This window comes from Labeo rohita, chromosome 10 (genome assembly GCF_022985175.1).
Source record: "Labeo rohita strain BAU-BD-2019 chromosome 10, IGBB_LRoh.1.0, whole genome shotgun sequence".
Lineage (NCBI taxonomy): Eukaryota > Metazoa > Chordata > Actinopteri > Cypriniformes > Cyprinidae > Labeo > Labeo rohita.
In genome coordinates, this window is record NC_066878.1 from 11,525,583 (window position 1) to 11,542,313 (window position 16,731).

At 37.4% G+C, this 16,731-nt stretch overlaps 2 protein-coding genes across 2 annotated transcripts in view; both read right to left on the reverse strand.

The window, feature by feature from the left end:
- LOC127172296 (CD209 antigen-like protein C) overlaps nucleotides 1-5,365 on the reverse strand; it is a 42,536-nt gene extending 37,171 nt beyond the window's left edge. Inside the window, exon 1 of the mRNA XM_051121544.1 lies at nucleotides 5,285-5,365. The gene's annotated coding sequence lies outside the window, so the exon portion shown is untranslated. The remainder of the gene's footprint in view (nucleotides 1-5,284) is intronic.
- LOC127172426 (C-type lectin domain family 17, member A-like) lies at nucleotides 941-10,717 on the reverse strand. The gene is made up of 5 exons (XM_051121692.1): nucleotides 10,475-10,717; nucleotides 9,884-10,011; nucleotides 8,566-8,672; nucleotides 8,353-8,459; nucleotides 941-1,056 (listed from the first exon to the last, which is right to left on the reverse strand). Exons 1-5 carry the CDS (start codon nucleotides 10,617-10,619, stop codon nucleotides 941-943), a joined length of 603 nt encoding a protein of 200 aa, XP_050977649.1. The 5' UTR covers nucleotides 10,620-10,717.
- Nucleotides 10,718-16,731: the final 6,014 nt, after the last annotated feature.

Here is a 16,731-nt window from a genome sequence, read left to right on the forward strand (position 1 = left end):
GTCCACCAGGAAGTGGCCAGCCGCACCACAATAAAGGAAAGTCCCTTTGCTCTCCGACGATCTCTCTCTCTCCTCCCGGGAAAGCCGAGCTCTACCCACCTGCATGGGTTCTTGGTCGAATGCGGGGCTGACCGCATTCGTGGAGATGGTGACTGGACGTGCGGGAAACTCATGCAGGAAGACGTCCCACTGCGCCTCCTCGTTCCATTTACACTCTGCAGCCAGCGTGCGGAACTCGATGGAATAATCCGACACGGTCTTGCTTCCTTGGCGAAGATCGGCCAGCATTCGTGCCGCCTCACGGCCCACCACCGCACGATCGAAGACGCGCTTCATTTCCTCTGAGAGTGCTTGGAACGAGGAACAGCAAGGATGTTGATTCTCCCACACCGCCGTCCCCCAAAGCGCCGCGCGTCCGGACAATAAAGTCAACACCAACGCCACCTTAGACGACTCTGTAGCGAAAGTTCTGGGTTGCAAGGAAAAAACATTGAGCATTCAGTTAAAAAACGCTCTACATAGCTTAGGCTCTCAAGCGTATGACTCGGGCGTGGGTAGGCGTGGCTCCGGCAGATGATCGCGTTCGCGAGCTGGGGAGAGGCCGGCGGTGGGGGTGGTGCAGCGGGCGATCTTAGTTGTTGCAGCTGAGAGGTGAGCTCGGACACCTGTGCTACCAGCACTTGGACGGCACGACCCATATTGAGCAGATGTTCCTCTTGTTGATCCATGCGTACGTTGTCGAGAGAGATGAGTTCCTGAACACCCGGCGCACTCGCGGAATCCATAGTGTGGTCAGATCGTTCTGTCATAATCACCAGACTGGATTCAGTTTGCGAGTGCAATATACAACAGTTTATTGATAGTTTCAATAAACAGAAACAGGACGTGAAGCAAGTGGATGATCAATGCTCCGGGTAGCACAGGGACGCGAATGGGCAGCCTAGCCTCCGGGAACCAGTCCAGGAAAAGGAGAGAACCGGAACAGAATCCAGGCAAAGAAATCCGGGAGCAGAGAAGCTGGAACATGAACCTCACACACGAACGGAAACAAGCGATCTGACAACACAGGACGGAAAACACAGGTGTTAAATAGCTGAGCCAAACAAGCCACAGCTGGCGCAATCACATGAAATCACTGCCACGCCCTCACACTCCCAACACACACACACACACACACAGAGAGAGAGTGAGAATGAGTCTGTGAACCCATGGACCGTGACAGACATTCTACTAACAGTAAGTAACTTTGCAACTACATGTCAACTAGTCATTAGAGTATTAGTAGACTGTCTGCTTAATATCTTCTAACACTCTTCTAAACTTTGCAAGTATATGTCAACTTATTGTACTAACCCTAAACCTAACCTAACAGTCTGCTCTAGAGTTAGTAGACATGTAGTTTCAAATTAATGAGAATTAGTTGACATGTAGTTGCAAAGTTACTTATAGTTTGTAGAATGTCTAAAGTGGACTATCAAAATAAAGTGTAACCACATTTTTAAACCAAGCTCAGCACATTTAGCATGTACAAGAATAGTTTCACCAACTTTTTTGTATGAATTTACATTGCATCTAATTACAGATTAGTTTATAATGTATATATCTGCTTAATATGTAATGTGTGCATTTACATGCATGTTTCAGGAGATGCCCATTTGCAGAAACTCTTTTCGCACTTAGCTGATCTCACTCTTCTATGACGCTGGTTGCCATTTCAGTTTCCTAAATAACTGCTGCAGTGGATGTTATAGGGGTCATCGGATGCCCATTTTCCACAAGCTGATATGATTCTTTAGGGTCTTAATGAAAAGTCTCTAATATGCTTTGATAAAAAAATTCTCAATGGTTTTGTAAAACAACACCCTTTTTTACCTTGTCAAAATGAGCTCTGCAAAAATCATCTCATTCTAAGCTCACCCCGCCCCTCTCTTCTCTCTGTGGAATGACGATCTTGTTTAGCTGCGTTTACAGTGGGTATGGAAAGTATTCAGACCCCCTTAAATGTTTCACTCTTTGTTATATTGCAGCCATTTGCTAAAATCATTTAAGTTCTTTTTTTTTTCCTCATTAATGTACACACCGCACCCCATATTGACAGAAAAACACAGAATTGCTGACATTTTTGCTGATTTATTAAAAAAGAAAACTGAAATATCACATGGTCCTAAGTATTCAGACCCTTTGTTGTGACACTCATATATTTAACTCAGGTGCTGTCCATTTCTTCTGATCCTCCTTGAGATGGTTCTACACCTTCATTTGAGTCCAGCTGTGTTTGATTATACTGATTGGACTTGATTAGGAAAGCCACACACCTGTCTATATAAAACCTTACAGCTCACAGTGCATGTCAGAGCAAATGAGAATCATGAGGTCAAAGGAACTGCCTGAAGAGCTCAGAGACAGAATTGTGGCAAGGCACAGATCTGGCCAAGGTCACAAAAAAATTTCTGCTGCACTTAAGGTTTCTAAGAGCACAGTGGCCTCCATAATCCTTAAATGGAAGACGTTTGGGACGACCAGAACCCTTCCTAGAGCTGGCCGTCCGGCCAAACTGAGCTATCGGGGGAGAAGAGCCTTGGTGAGAGAGGTAAAGAAGAACCCAAAGATTACTGTGGCTGAGCTCCAGAGATGCAGTCAGGAGATGGGAGAAAGTTGTAGAAAGTCAACCATCACTGCATCCCTCCACCAGTCGGGGGTTTATGGCAGAGTGGCCCGACGGAAGCCTCTCCTCAGTGCAAGACACATGAAAGCCTGCATGGAGTTTGCTAAAAAAACACCTGAAGGACTCCAAGATGGTGAGAAATAAGATTCTCTGGTCTGATGAGACCAAGATAGAACTTTTTGGCCTTAATTCTAAGCGGTATGTGTGGAGAAAACCAGGCACTGCTCATCACCTGTCCAATACAGTCCCAGCAGTGAAGCATGGTGGTGGCAGCATCATGCTGTGGGGGTGTTTTTCAGCTGCAGGGACAGGATGACTGGTTGCAATCGAGGGAAAGATGAATGCGGCCAAGTACAGGGATATCCTGGACGAAAACCTTCTCCAGAGTGCTCAGGACCTCAGACTGGGCCGAAGGTTTACCTTCCAACAAGACAATGACCCTAAGCACACAGCTAAAATAACGAAGGAGTGGCTTCACAACAACTCTGTGACTGTTCTTGAATGGCCCAGCCAGAGCCCTGACTTAAATCCAATTGAGCGTCTCTGGAGAGACCTAAAAATGGCTGTCCACCAACGTTTACCATCCAACCTGACAGAACTGGAGAGGATCTGCAGAGGATCCCCAAATCCAGGTGTGAAAAACTTGTCGCATCTTTCCCAAAAAGACTCATGGCTGTATTAGATCAAAAGGGTGCTTCTACTAAATACTGAGCAAAGGGTCTGAATACTTAGGACCATGTGACATTTTAGTTTTTCTTTTTTAATAAATCTGCAAAAATGTCAACAATTCTGTGTTTTTCTGTCAATATGGGGTGCTGTGTGTACATTAATGAGGAAAAAAAATGAACTTAAATGATTTTAGCAAATGGCTGCAATATAACAAAGAGTGAAAAATTTAAGGGGGTCTGAATACTTTCCGTACCCACTGTAGCTGCGTTTAGCCGCTAAACTTCCTAACTACCACGTTATAAGGAAAGGCGATCGCAAAGATTCATTAAAAAAACGCTTATACACACTTCTGCTGTAAGTGAAGCTGTATCATGAATGATTCGCATGAACATAGACGGATATATGTAGATTTTATATACATTTATATACATTTTATATACATTTTATTCACAAACAAATGTAATCTACTGCATCTTCAGCGGCTCAGATATCAGGAGTAAATGACGACCACTATGTCCATTATTACATCCAGCAACACAACACCTCAATCGCTCAATTGGAGATATTCTTGTCTAACTTACATCCCTGCTCCTGCATCGAAACAAGTCGGTTGGACTGTGACAGCTGGTCTGAGGTAAGATGCTCATGTCAATCAACTATCGTGGGAGTGGCCTCTGTTGGTGTGACGTCACACCGACAGGCATCTGAGAACGGCTCGATTTGAAAAAGGGGATATTATTTTTACAGATTAATTAAAAACCACTGCATGGATTTTTATCATTATAGGGTAGATTTGCACATACACTGGCAACACACATTAATGTTCAAACAACATAAAAAAGTGAACTTAGCATCCGATGACCCCTTTAATAAAAATGCAAATGGGTTTCTCACTACTTTTAATCACCTTTATAATATTATTAGTGCTGTCAACTGAGTTTTTCTGTAATTAATCTCAATCACATATATACATTTTTATTATATTTTTATATTGTAATAATTTCAGTTTGAGTATCCAGTTTAATGTAGAAACAGTAAAGATGGTATATTATAAATATCTGCTTAATGGCATCTGTTCATAAATGACTATGAAAGGCAGTATCCCAGTATCGCTCTAGTAAATTAATTTTTTTCAGTTTCTGCAAATGAGTATAGCTATTAAACATTACAGTGTAATTGAAAAGCATCATTTTTAACACTTATTAAGCTTTAAGAAATGTCATCACTAATGGCACGTGTGTGCCTTCAGTTCATGACATAAAAGCAACATTTCACTATTTATAAGAGTAATAATCTACTGTATGTTTTATGCTAGTATACTCTTAGTTCATGTAGTCTTCTTGTTAATGGCAGTTACAGGACTGAGAACAAGATAACAAATATGATAAATGTGTAAGTTAGTCACTTCAAAGCTTTATTAATAAAAAACAAGTCTACATATCTTGTTCTAAAAATGATAAAATCACAAAATGATTCTGGTCTTTAAGTGATTCTGGGTGTTTATGTTTCAAATAAATTTGTATTATATATAATAAAATAATTTCGAAACATAATTACACAGATAGTCATTCCACCCTTCAAAAGTTCATTTTTATCTTGTATTAACCTTTTATTTAGTTGAATTAAATTGGTATTATTGGTTAGTATCTGGTTTCTCTACTTTGTGAGGTCAGTAATGTTGGTTAGTAGCTGGTCTCTCTCTTCTTTGAGGTTGTTAATCTTGGTTAGTGGCTGGTGTGTCTTTTGTGTGTAGTTTGTGTTGTTTGTATAGATGTGAACACACAGCACTATGACTGCAGTCAGCAGAAGAACACACAGCAGCACCAAACACACTACAGCTGCTCTGGAGCTTCTGATCTTCACAGTCACTTCCTGAACACCACAGACATGATGTTAAATTACTGAAAATGTGCAAACTGTAATGTTTTTAACAAAGAAATGAATGATTACCTGTTTGCTGTAGTGATTGGTGTGTGTTTGTCTCTGTCCTGAAGTGATGATCTCTCACACAATCTGCACTCTCGTAGAAAACCACCGTCATCTCCACAAGTCTACAAGGATGTGATCCTCAAGTACAAGATCCTCAAGCTTCTAATATGCCACTTTAATACTTTATAGTGGTCATATATCTGGGCAGTTAAAATATTACATCAATTAAGTTTTTTCCCCCAACATTTTACATAAAACTTAGACTATTTGAATGTATGCAAGAAATTGTGTTTTTCATGTGCTTGTGACATTTTTTGTTTTTTCGATTTTGAATATAATTTTATATCATATACTTGCCAACTTTGTAAATGGTTGCGGAGAAAAACTGGGTATCACACATTAGACTTTCACTTCATTCAGAATGCAACAAACTCAAACACCTCACTGCAATATGTGTTCTACAATCCCCTCAAAATATGTTTATATTTGATATGTTTGATATTGTCAGACTAGATAGAATCTAAACACTTTTTCAACTTAGATTGCCCAAAATCTGCTTTCGGCAACTAGCATCGACTCCTGCAGACTACAAATTTAGGGCAAAAATTTGGGCAAAAGTTGTGTAGTGTATTCCACCCTTAAGGTATTTTGCCTGAAAACAAGTCAGAGGTTTGAGGTTCAAATTTATTCATTAAATCTTAACGGTAAATAAATGATTCATATTAAAGATGCTCTGAAGGACGTCATCACTATTCCATCATCTCCACTCAGACTCAGTTCTGATCATGTCGTCATAAAAAGCATCAGACATTTCTTCTCTTTTAAAGGCCAGTAATATTAATTTGTGCTAATGCTAATCATTGTTCTTTTTACATTGACCGTTCCTCTCTGCTTTCAGTTCTTATTCAGGTAGGGCATGAGGCGTTAAAAGCTCACATACGTCTGTGGTCTCTTATTGAAAGGTCCGCAACATTTTTTGAATGTTACATGCAGCTCATGGTGCCGTATGTTAACTAAAAGCATGCTGTTTGAGCCTTCTGTGTTGACAGCTTCAATGCTGCAAACCATTAAAAAATGTTAGGTATACAAATAAAATTACAGTTTTTACTCAGAACAAACCAAAATGAAAAACAGGTTCCAGGTTCAGTCTGTGGTGATTAAAATATAAAAAATATTAACATGGACAATCAGCCTAATGACTCATGTATAGCAGCGTATACTATGTTGATTGTTTTTCCTGTGTTGTTTCCTGTCCATGTTGGTGGTTTGCTGATTCTGTTTTAAACACCAGTTAAAACAGCAACATGAAACTGATGTGACATTCATGTCACTTTAATACTATAGAGAGCATGTATCTGGGTAGCTGACATATAACATGTTTATGAACTTATTTTTATCAACAAAGGTTTGACTGTAAAACATGAATCTATAAGAGAAATTGTGTATTTCTTGTTCTGTTTTCACTATTTTTAATGAAAAACATTTGAAAAATTAATAGCAATCAAAAGTACAAATTAAAAAGTACAGTTTTCTGTAATTAATCACAATTGCACCTTTTAACACTTATTAAAACTTAATAAGCTTAGGCTAATAAAATAACACTTGATAAGCACTTAATAAAATGTAATCACTAATGGCATGTGTGTGCCTTCATTTCATGACATATAAACTTATATGAAAAGTTTCACTATTTATAAGAGTAATAATCTACTGTATATTTAAAGGGGTCCTATTATGCTTTTTCACTTTTTGAATTTTAGTCAGTGTGTGGTGTGTCTGTCTGGGCATATAAAAGATCTATAAAGTTACAAATCTCAAACTCCACTCCAAAAGGAGATATTTTGTTTGTAAAAAAATCCTTCTTCAAGATAATGTTCTTTGCTCATTTTCTGTAGCTGCTTTTTGAATAACTAAGGAAATGTAAGGAACATAATTAGTAAATTGCAATTGTTTTTATTCAATTGTTGTCATGTTAAGTACAAATTAAGTCATATTAAAAACATTTGGCTGCTTTTAGTCTTATGCCGGAGCTGGTTTTGGGCAATGAAACTAAGTATGTAAATAATTAAATGAATTAGCACAATAATATCATGTATCGACGATCTTGCAAGCTGACGATAGGACCCAACACTACTGTAGCGTCAATTATACCTTAATATTTCCTCAAATATAACGGAGCAGATGGAACTTGCTGCTTTGTCAAGGGGTGTGGCAGTACTGAAACACTGTCTAAGCTGTTCACCAATCGCAACACATTTGGTTTTTCAAAAGGCGGGCCTTTATCAAACCTGGAACAAATTGAGCCAAAATAAAATCAAGACTTTGTAAAAGAATAATAGGATCCCTTTAATGCTAGTGTAATGTTTGGCCCTATTGGTCAAATTTACAGTCGTTAAAATGGGGTCAGATTATACTGTGTGAGATAAAATAAGTGTGTTAAAAAGATGAGACAATGACAAAAGTACAACGGATAAATAAAGTGAATTTACAATATTCACAAGGAACTTAAATAATATACAATCCAAATGACGTTTCAAGTGCTTGTATCTGGAAAGCTGAGTCCGAATAAAACTCCACGGTCCAGAATGGGTGATCACCAGCATTTGTAAAATGAGAGATTGTTTGCTGGCCATGCTGCCTCCTTTATACTGTTCATTTCCTATTTCCTGTCATGTGATGAGTCACATGACAGGCAGACCCAGAGTGTCTTAAAGACTTACATTAAAATGTTTAAGAGGAATTAAATGGCTAAGACAACATGAAAACCTATTAAAACTCAAATATACATAAAATCATTATAATATTTTGAGAAGGTTAAAACGTGTCCTGTGTGACAGTGTCACACTAGTATACTCTTACTTCTTGTAGTCTTCTTGTTAATGGCAGTTACAGGACTGAGAACAAGATAACAAATAGGACAAATGTGTAAGTTAGTCACTTCAAAGCTTTATTAATAAAACATTAGCCTACATATCTTGTTGCAAAAATGGTAAACGGCAAAATGATTTTGCTCTTTAAGTGATTCTGGGTGTTTATATTCATAATATTTGTATTATATATAATAAAATCATTTCAAAATATTTTCTCACAGATACATGTCAAAACTAAATGACAAGGATAGTCATTCCACCCTGATGAATAAGACACAACACAGTTCTCTCCTCTATCTCCATTGGGCTCTCCAGACAACCAGAACCTAAAAATACAGATCAGCATTAGATGTTCAGTGCTGCTTTCTGTGTGATATGATACTGACTGTGAGAATCATATACTACGTAATAATTAGTTCAGTGATTTCTCACCCAGAGGTCAGTGTGCTGCCATCAACCCATTTCCATGTTCCTTCTACATCAGTGTCAATCAGACCAATCCAGGCTTCATAATTACCAACTGTTTTCATAATAAAATTCTGATAACAACAACAAATTTGCATCATAAGTTGATCTCTTCTCAGATAGTATCTCTCTCTCTGTCTCTCATACACACACACACGCACACATACAGTAGAGGTCAAAAGTTTGCAAAATATTAATTATGTTAAAATAAGAGGGATCATGCAAAATGCAAATTATTTTTTATTTAATACTGACCTGAATAAGATATTTCTCATTAAAGACGTTTACATATAGTGCAGAAGAGAAAATAATAGTTCAAAAGTTTACATACTATACACTTGATTCTTAAAGGAGAAGTCCACTTCCAGAACAGCAATTTACAGATAATGTACTCACCCTCTTGTCATCCAAGATGTTCATGTCTTTCTTTCCTCAGCCATAAAGAAATTATGTTTTTTGAGGGAAACATTTCAGGATTTTTCTCTATATAATGGAATGATATGGTGTCCCGTTTTCGAACTTTCAAAATGCAGTTTAAATGCAGCTTCAAACGATCCCAAATGCAGTTGTAAATTATCCCAACCGAGGAAGAAGGGTCTTATTTAGTGAAACGATCGGTTATTTTCATTTAAAAAAAAAAAATACAACTTAAATACTTTTTTAAATCTCAAACGCTCACCTCTTTTTGCTCTGCCTGAATTCTGTGTATTCTGGTTCAATACACTTAGGGTATGTCGAAAAACTTGTAATTTCCCCCTCAACTTCAAAAATCATTTTAAAATCATCCTACATTGCTGCATCGCTGCAACTTCTCCTTTAATACTGTTTTGTTACCTGAATGATCTACAGCTGTGTTACAAACAAACAAAACATGTATCATTCAGGTAACAACACAGTATTAAGAATCAAGCATATGTAAACTTTTGAATGGGGTCATTTTTATAAATTCAACAATTATTTTCTCTTGTGGACTATATGTATTGTGGAATATATATATCTCACTCAGTACTAAATAAAAAAAAAAGTGCATTTTGTATGATCCCTTTTATTTTGGTAAAATAATTAACATTTTGCAGATTCTGCAAGGTGTATGTTTCTTAACTTCTGTAGGGTTTCCATTGTTTAATATAATGTATAAGCCTTTTTTCTCATGGAGACCAAAAATGTCCCCATAAGAACAAAAAAGTTGTGTATTACTATCCATGTGAGGAATTTTTGTCCGCACAACATCCTGGGACCAGACACACACACACACACACACACACACACACACACACACACTCACATGCTCATCTTCATTGTTTATGATGATCAGATCTGCTCCTCTCTCTGTACAGTATCTTTTGCACTCAGTCCAGTTCTTCCACTCAGGGGAAATGTAGTAACAGCTAGAATGATAGTAAAACCATCCATCTGTAAACACAACCAGTTCAACTATTACCTGTCGATCTCTAATGACACAATTTGAAATCATACAACCCGTTTTTAAAGGTTGGATGCATAAAGACTACAGATATTATTCTTCAAATATTGAGCTTTTGTGTAATTTTGGTCTAGCGCATGATTACCTGTTTTATATAAACACTTCAACAGTTCATTTTTCTCTTGTATTAACATTTTGTTTAGTTGAATTAGGTCAGTATTATTGGTTAGTATCTGGATTCTTTCTTCTGCGTAGTTTGTGTTGTTTGTGCGGATGTGGACACACAGCACTATGACTGCAGTCAGCAGAAGAACACACAGCAGCACCAAACACACTACAGCTGCTCTGTAGTTTCGGATCTTCACTGAATCACTTCCTGAATGCAGACATGATGTTAAATGACTGAACATGTGCAAACTCTAAAGTTTTTATTCAAGAAATTAATGTGATTACCTGTTTGCTGAGGTGGTTGATGTGTGTTTGTCTCTGTCCTGAAGTCAAGATTTCTCACACAATCTACACTCTCATAGATAGCCACCATCATCTCCACTCTCTGAGACTCAGTCCTGATCACATCGTCATAAACAGCATCAGACATGTCAGCTTTTATATTCCAGCAATAGTAATTATTGCTAATGTTAATTGTTTTTCTTCTGTAGTTTTCTTGACATTGCCTAGTCTTCTCTGTTTTCAAGTATCATGCTCAACTACAACGACAGTGAAACACCAAAAGTGTGTGTTTAGCATGAGGTGCTAAAAGTTGGTTTAGTCTCTCACTAAGAGGTGTGAAGACCGCCCATTTTTGTTGTACTCTTGTTCCTGAACAACCTAAAGATAAATCTCCATTTTATTGTTGGATTTTTGTCTCCTTACTACAAAGATACAGTAAAGATGAGACAGGAAATGATTGAAGAGAAAAGGGAGTGCAGGGATTCTTTTGCTTACAGTACCACATACTAAATACTACAGTGTTGTTGTACAGTCATACATTAGCATGTGACTGCACGTCACATCATGTGACATCCAACTCATGTGTAACACTTTATTTTGATAGTCCACTTTAGACATTCTACTAACAGTAAGTAACTTTGCAACTGCATGTCAACTAGTCATTAGAGTATTAGTAGACTCTCTGCTTAATATCTTCTAACACTCTTCTAAACTTTGCAAGTATATGTCAGCTTATTCTACTAACCCTAAACCTAACCTAACAGTCTGCTCTGAGAGTTAGTAGACATGTAGCTGCAAATTAATGAGAATTAGTTGACATGTAGTTACAAAGTTACTTATAGTTTATAGAATGTCTAAAGTGGACTATCAAAATAAAGTATAGCCACAATTTTTTAACCAAGCTCAGCACATTTAGCATGCACAAAAATAGTTTCACCAATTATTTTGTATACATTTACATTGCATCTAATTACAGATTAGTTTACAATGTGTATATTTGCTTAATTTTTAATGTGTGCATGTATATGCATGTTTCAGGATGTCATGAATCTGGCTGGTGACCTTCGGTCCGCTCACCACCAGATGTCACCCCCGCACATTCACATTACACAGACTTTTGCACCACACCCCGGACTACGTTTCCCATCACCCATCGCGCTGATTGTGCGGACACCTGTAGCCAATCAGGCTCACTATATAAGCCTCGGACTTCCCCCTGTTACTCACAGAGTATTATGGTGTATTCTATGATTGTTTCGCGTGAGTTCCCTAGTTCCCTAGTTCGTTAATCCCCTAGTTCCCTAGTTCAGCTTTCTCGCCTGGCCTTCTCGTTTTGTCTGTCTCGCTGCCTGCCTTTTGGACTTCTCGCTCATTGTTCGGATTACCACTTGCCTCACCCTCTGGATTACATTCAGCGCTGATCGACCCTCGCCTGCTTCACGGACTATTCTTGTAATGTCCATACCTGTGCAGAGTTTGTGCAGAAAGCTGCTGGATCAGGTTTGACAGAGTATTCTGTAACGTGGAGAGGGAGAGGAGAGGCGAGCGGATCCAAATGCAAGCTTTTACTGGAATGAGACAGAGACATGGTGAAAACAGGCAGGGTCGGAACAATGGCAGACAGGTATGTTCGGGCAAGACACAAGAATAGTCCATGAAGCAGGTGAGGGTCGATCAGCGGCGAACGTAATTCAGAGGGCGAGGCAAGGGGTATTCTGAACAAATGAGCGAGAAGTCCAAAAGGCAGGCGGCGAGACAGACGAAACGAGAAGGCCAGGCGAGAAAGCTGAACTGGAGAACTAGGGAACTCATGCGAAACAACCATAGAAAACACCACAATACTCTGTGAGTAACAGGGGGGAAGTCCGAGGCTTATATAGCGCGCCTGATTGGCTACAGGTGTCCGCACAATCAGCGCGATGGGTGATGGGAAACGTAGTCCGGGGTGTGGTGCAACAGTCAATGTAATGTGAACGTGCGAGGGCAACATCTGGTGGTGAGCGGACCAAAGGTCACTGGCCAGATTCATGACACAGGAGATGCCCATTTGCAGAAACTCTTTTCACACTTAGCTGATCTCACTCTTCTATGATGCTGGTTGCCATTTCAGTTTCCTAAATAACTGCTGCAGTGGATGTTAATAAAAATGCAGATGGGTTTCTCACTATTTTTATTCACCTTTATAATATTATTAGTGCTGTTAACTGATTCTGATTTTTTTTTTTTTAAACTTATCGCACAGTTTTTCTGTAATTAATCTCAATCGCATATATACATTTTTATTATATTTTTATATTGTAATAATTTCACTTTGAGTATCCAGTTTAATGTAGAAACAGTAAAGATGGTGCATTATAAATATTTGCTTAATGGCATCTGTTCATAAATGACTATGAAAGCCAGTATTTCAGTATACCTCTATTAAATTATTTTTTCTCAGTTTCTGGGGATGAAATGAGAATAGCTATTAAACATTACAGTGTTATTGAAAAGCATCAATTTTAACACTTATTAAGCTTTAAAAATGTCATCACTAATGGCATGTGTGTGCCTTCATTTCATGACATATAAGCAACGTTTCACTATTTATAAGAGTAATAATCTACTGTATATTTATCTAGTATACTCTTTATGTTTCAAATAAATTTGTATTATATATAATAAAATAATTTCGAAACATAATTACACAGTCATTCCACCCTTCAAAAGTTCATTTTTATCTTGTATTAACTTTTTATTTAGTTGAATTAGATATGAACTAGCATCAACTCCTGCAGACTACAAATTTAGGGCAAAAATCTGGGCAAATGTTGTGTAGTGTATTCCACCCTTAAGGTATTTTGCCTGAAAACAAGTCCAATCGAGGTTCAAATTTATTCATTAAATCTTAACGGTAAATAAATGATTCATATTAAAGATGCTCTGAAGGACGTCATCACTATTCCATCATCATCTCCACTCAGACTCAGTTCTGATCATGTCGTCATAAATAGCATCAGACATTTCTGCTCTTTTAAAGGCCAGTAATATTAATTTGTGCTAATGCTAATCATTGTTCTTTTCACACTAACCGTTTCTCTCTGCCTTCAGTTCTTATTCAGGTTGGGCATAAGGCGTTAAAAGCTCACATATGTCTGTGGTCTCTTATTGAAAGGTCCGCCCATTTTTCCTGTTCTTTATTTTGAGCAGCTCAAGCTACCAGTCTTTCAATTTCTAATTGATTTCTGTGCTTTTGTTTTCTTGCTACCACAGAGATACAGTGAAGAGGGGAATGAGATGGGGATTCTGTTCCTCATAGTGTCACATACTACATACAGTACAGCAGTTCTGTTGTGCAGCCATACATTTGCACATCACTGCACTGAAGCTGAAGCTGCTATTTGATTCTGTTTTTAACACCTATATTAGAACAATAGTATGAAACTGCTCTGAGGTTTGACACCATGTGACATCCAACTCTTTAATGCAAAGTAAAAGTTTGTCAATTGTCTGTTCTCACGAGAAAAGTGACGTTCCTCTGTGCTTCTGCATCACTTCACATGAACTTCAGAACATGTATTAAAAGATCTCTAAAATAATTTTTGAATGTTACATGCAGCTCATGGTGCCGTATGTTAACTAAAAGCATGCTGTTTGAACCTCCTGTGTTGACAGCTTCAATGCTACAAACCGTTAAAAAAATGTTATGTACTCAAATAAAATTTAAGTTTTTACTCAGAACAAACCAAAATGAAAAATAGGTTCCAGGTTCAGTCTGTGGTGAATAAAATATAAAATATCATTAACATGGACAATCAGCCTAATGACTCATGTATAGCAGCGTATACTATGTTGATTGTTTTCCTGTGTTGTTTCCTGTCCATGTTGGTGGTTTGCTGATTCTTTTTTAAACACCAGTTAAAACAGCAACATGAAACTGATGTGACATTCATGCCACTTTAATACTATAGAGAGCATGTATCTGGGTATCTGACATATAACATGTTTATGAACTTATTTTATCAACAAAGGTTTGACTGTAAAACATGAATCTATAAGAGTACAGTTTTTCTGTAATTAATCACAATTGCACCTTTTAAGACTTATTAAAACTTAATAAGCTTAGGCTAATAAAATAACACTTAATAAGCACTTAATAAAATGTAATCACTAATGGCATGTGTGTGCCTTCATTTCATGACATATAAACTTATATGAAAAGTTTCACTATTTATAAGAGTAATAATCTACTGTATATTTAAAGGGGTCCTATTATGCTTTTTCACTTTTTGAATTTTAGTCAGTGTGTGGTGTGTCTGTTTGGACATATAAAAAAAGATCTACAAAGTTACAAATCTCAAACTCCACTCCAAATTTCGTTTGTAAAAAAAAATCCTTCTTCAAGATAATGTTTTCTCGTTTTCTGTAGCTGCTTTTTGAATAACTAAGGAAATGTAAGCAACATAATTAGTAAATTGCAATTGTTTTTATTTAACTGTTGTCATGTTAAGTACAAATTAAGTTATATTAAAAACATTTGGCTGCTTTTAGTCTTATGCTGGAGCTGGTTTTGGGCAATGAAACTAAGTATGTAAATAATTAAATGAATTAGCACAATAATATCATGTATCGACGATCTTGCAAGCTGACGATAGGACCCAACACTACTGTAGCGTCAATTATACCTTAATATTTCCTTAAATATAACAGAGCAGACGGAACTTGCTGCTTTGTCAAGGGGTGTGGCAGTACTGAAACACCGTCTAAGCTGTTCGCCAATCACAACACATTTGGTTTTTCAAAAGGCGGGCCTTTATCAAACCTGGAACAAATTGAGCCAAAATAAAATCAAGACTTTGTAAAAGAATAATAGGACCCCTTTAATGCTAGTGTAATGTTTGGCCCTATTGGTCAAATTTACAGTTGTTAAAATGGGGTCAGATTATACTGTGTGAGATAAAATAAGTGTCTTAAAAAGATGAGACAATGACAAAAGTACAACGAATAAATAAAGTGAATTTACAATATTCACAAGGAACTTAAATAATATACAATCCAAATGACGTTTCAAGTGCTTGTATCTGGAAAGGTGAGTCCGAATAAAACTCCACGGTCCAGAATGGGTGATCACCAGCGTTTGTAAAATGGGAGATTGTTTGCTGGCCATGCTGCCTCCTTTATACTGTTCATTTCCTATTTCCTACAGGCAGACCCAGAGTGTCTTAAAGACTTACACACATTAAAATGTTTAAGAGGAATAAAATGGTTAAGACAACATGAAAACCTATTAAACTCAAATATACATATAATCATTATAATATTTTGAGAAGGTTACAACATGTGTCCTGTGTGACAATGTCACACTAGTATACTCTTAGTTCATTCTTGTTAATGGCAGTTACAGGACTGAGAACAAAATAACAAAAATGATAAATGTGTAAGTTAGTCACTTCAAAGCTTTATTTAAAAAAAAAAAAAAAAAAAAAAAAAAAAACTTTGCCTTACTCTTTAAGTGATTCTGGGTGTTTAGATTCATAATATTTGTATTATATGTAATACAATAATTTCAAAATATTTTCTCACAGATACAGTGGGTACGGAAAGTATTCAGACCCCCTTAAATTTTTCACTCTTTGTTATATTGCAGCCATTTGCTAAAATCATTTAAGTTCATTTTTTTTCCCTCATTAATGTACACACAGCACCCCATATTGACAGAAAAACACAGAATTGTTGACATTTTTGCAGATTTATTAAAAAAGAAAAACTGAAATATCACATGGTCCTAAGTATTCAGACCCTTTGCTCAGTATTTAGTAGAAGCACCCTTTTGATCTAATACAGCCATGAGTCTTTTTGGGAAAGATGCAACAAATTTTTCACACCTGGATTTGGGGATCCTCTGCCATTTCTGCTTGCAGATCCTCTCCAGTTCTGTCAGGTTGGATGGTAAACGTTGGTGGACAGCCATTTTTAGGTCTCTCCAGAGATGCTCAATTGGGTTTAAGTTAGGGCTTTGGCTGGGCCATTCAAGAACAGTCACAGAGTTGTTGTGAAGCCACTCCTTCGTTATTTTAGCTGTGTGCTTAGGGTTATTGTCTTGTTTGAAGGTAAACCTTCGGCCCAGTCTGAGGTCCTGAGCACTCTGGAGACGGTTTTCGTCCAGGATATCCCTGTACTTGGCCGCATTCATCTTTCCCTCGATTGCAACCAGTCGTCCTGTCCCTGCAGCTGAAAAACACCCCCACAGCATGATGCTGCCACCACCATGCTTCACTGTT

Coding starts and splice junctions, on each gene's coding strand:
- LOC127172426 (XM_051121692.1), bottom strand. CDS start 10,619: ATGTCTGATGCTGTTTATGACGATGTGATCAGGACTGAGTCTCAGAGA. Junction 8,460..8,565: donor GGCAGCACACTGACCTCTGG/GTGAGAAATCAC, acceptor CTGTATTTTTAG/GTTCTGGTTGTCTGGAGAGC. Junction 1,057..8,352: donor TTTAGTTTTGACATGTATCT/GTGAGAAAATAT, acceptor CTGTGTTGTCAG/ATCGCTTGTTTCCGTTCGTG.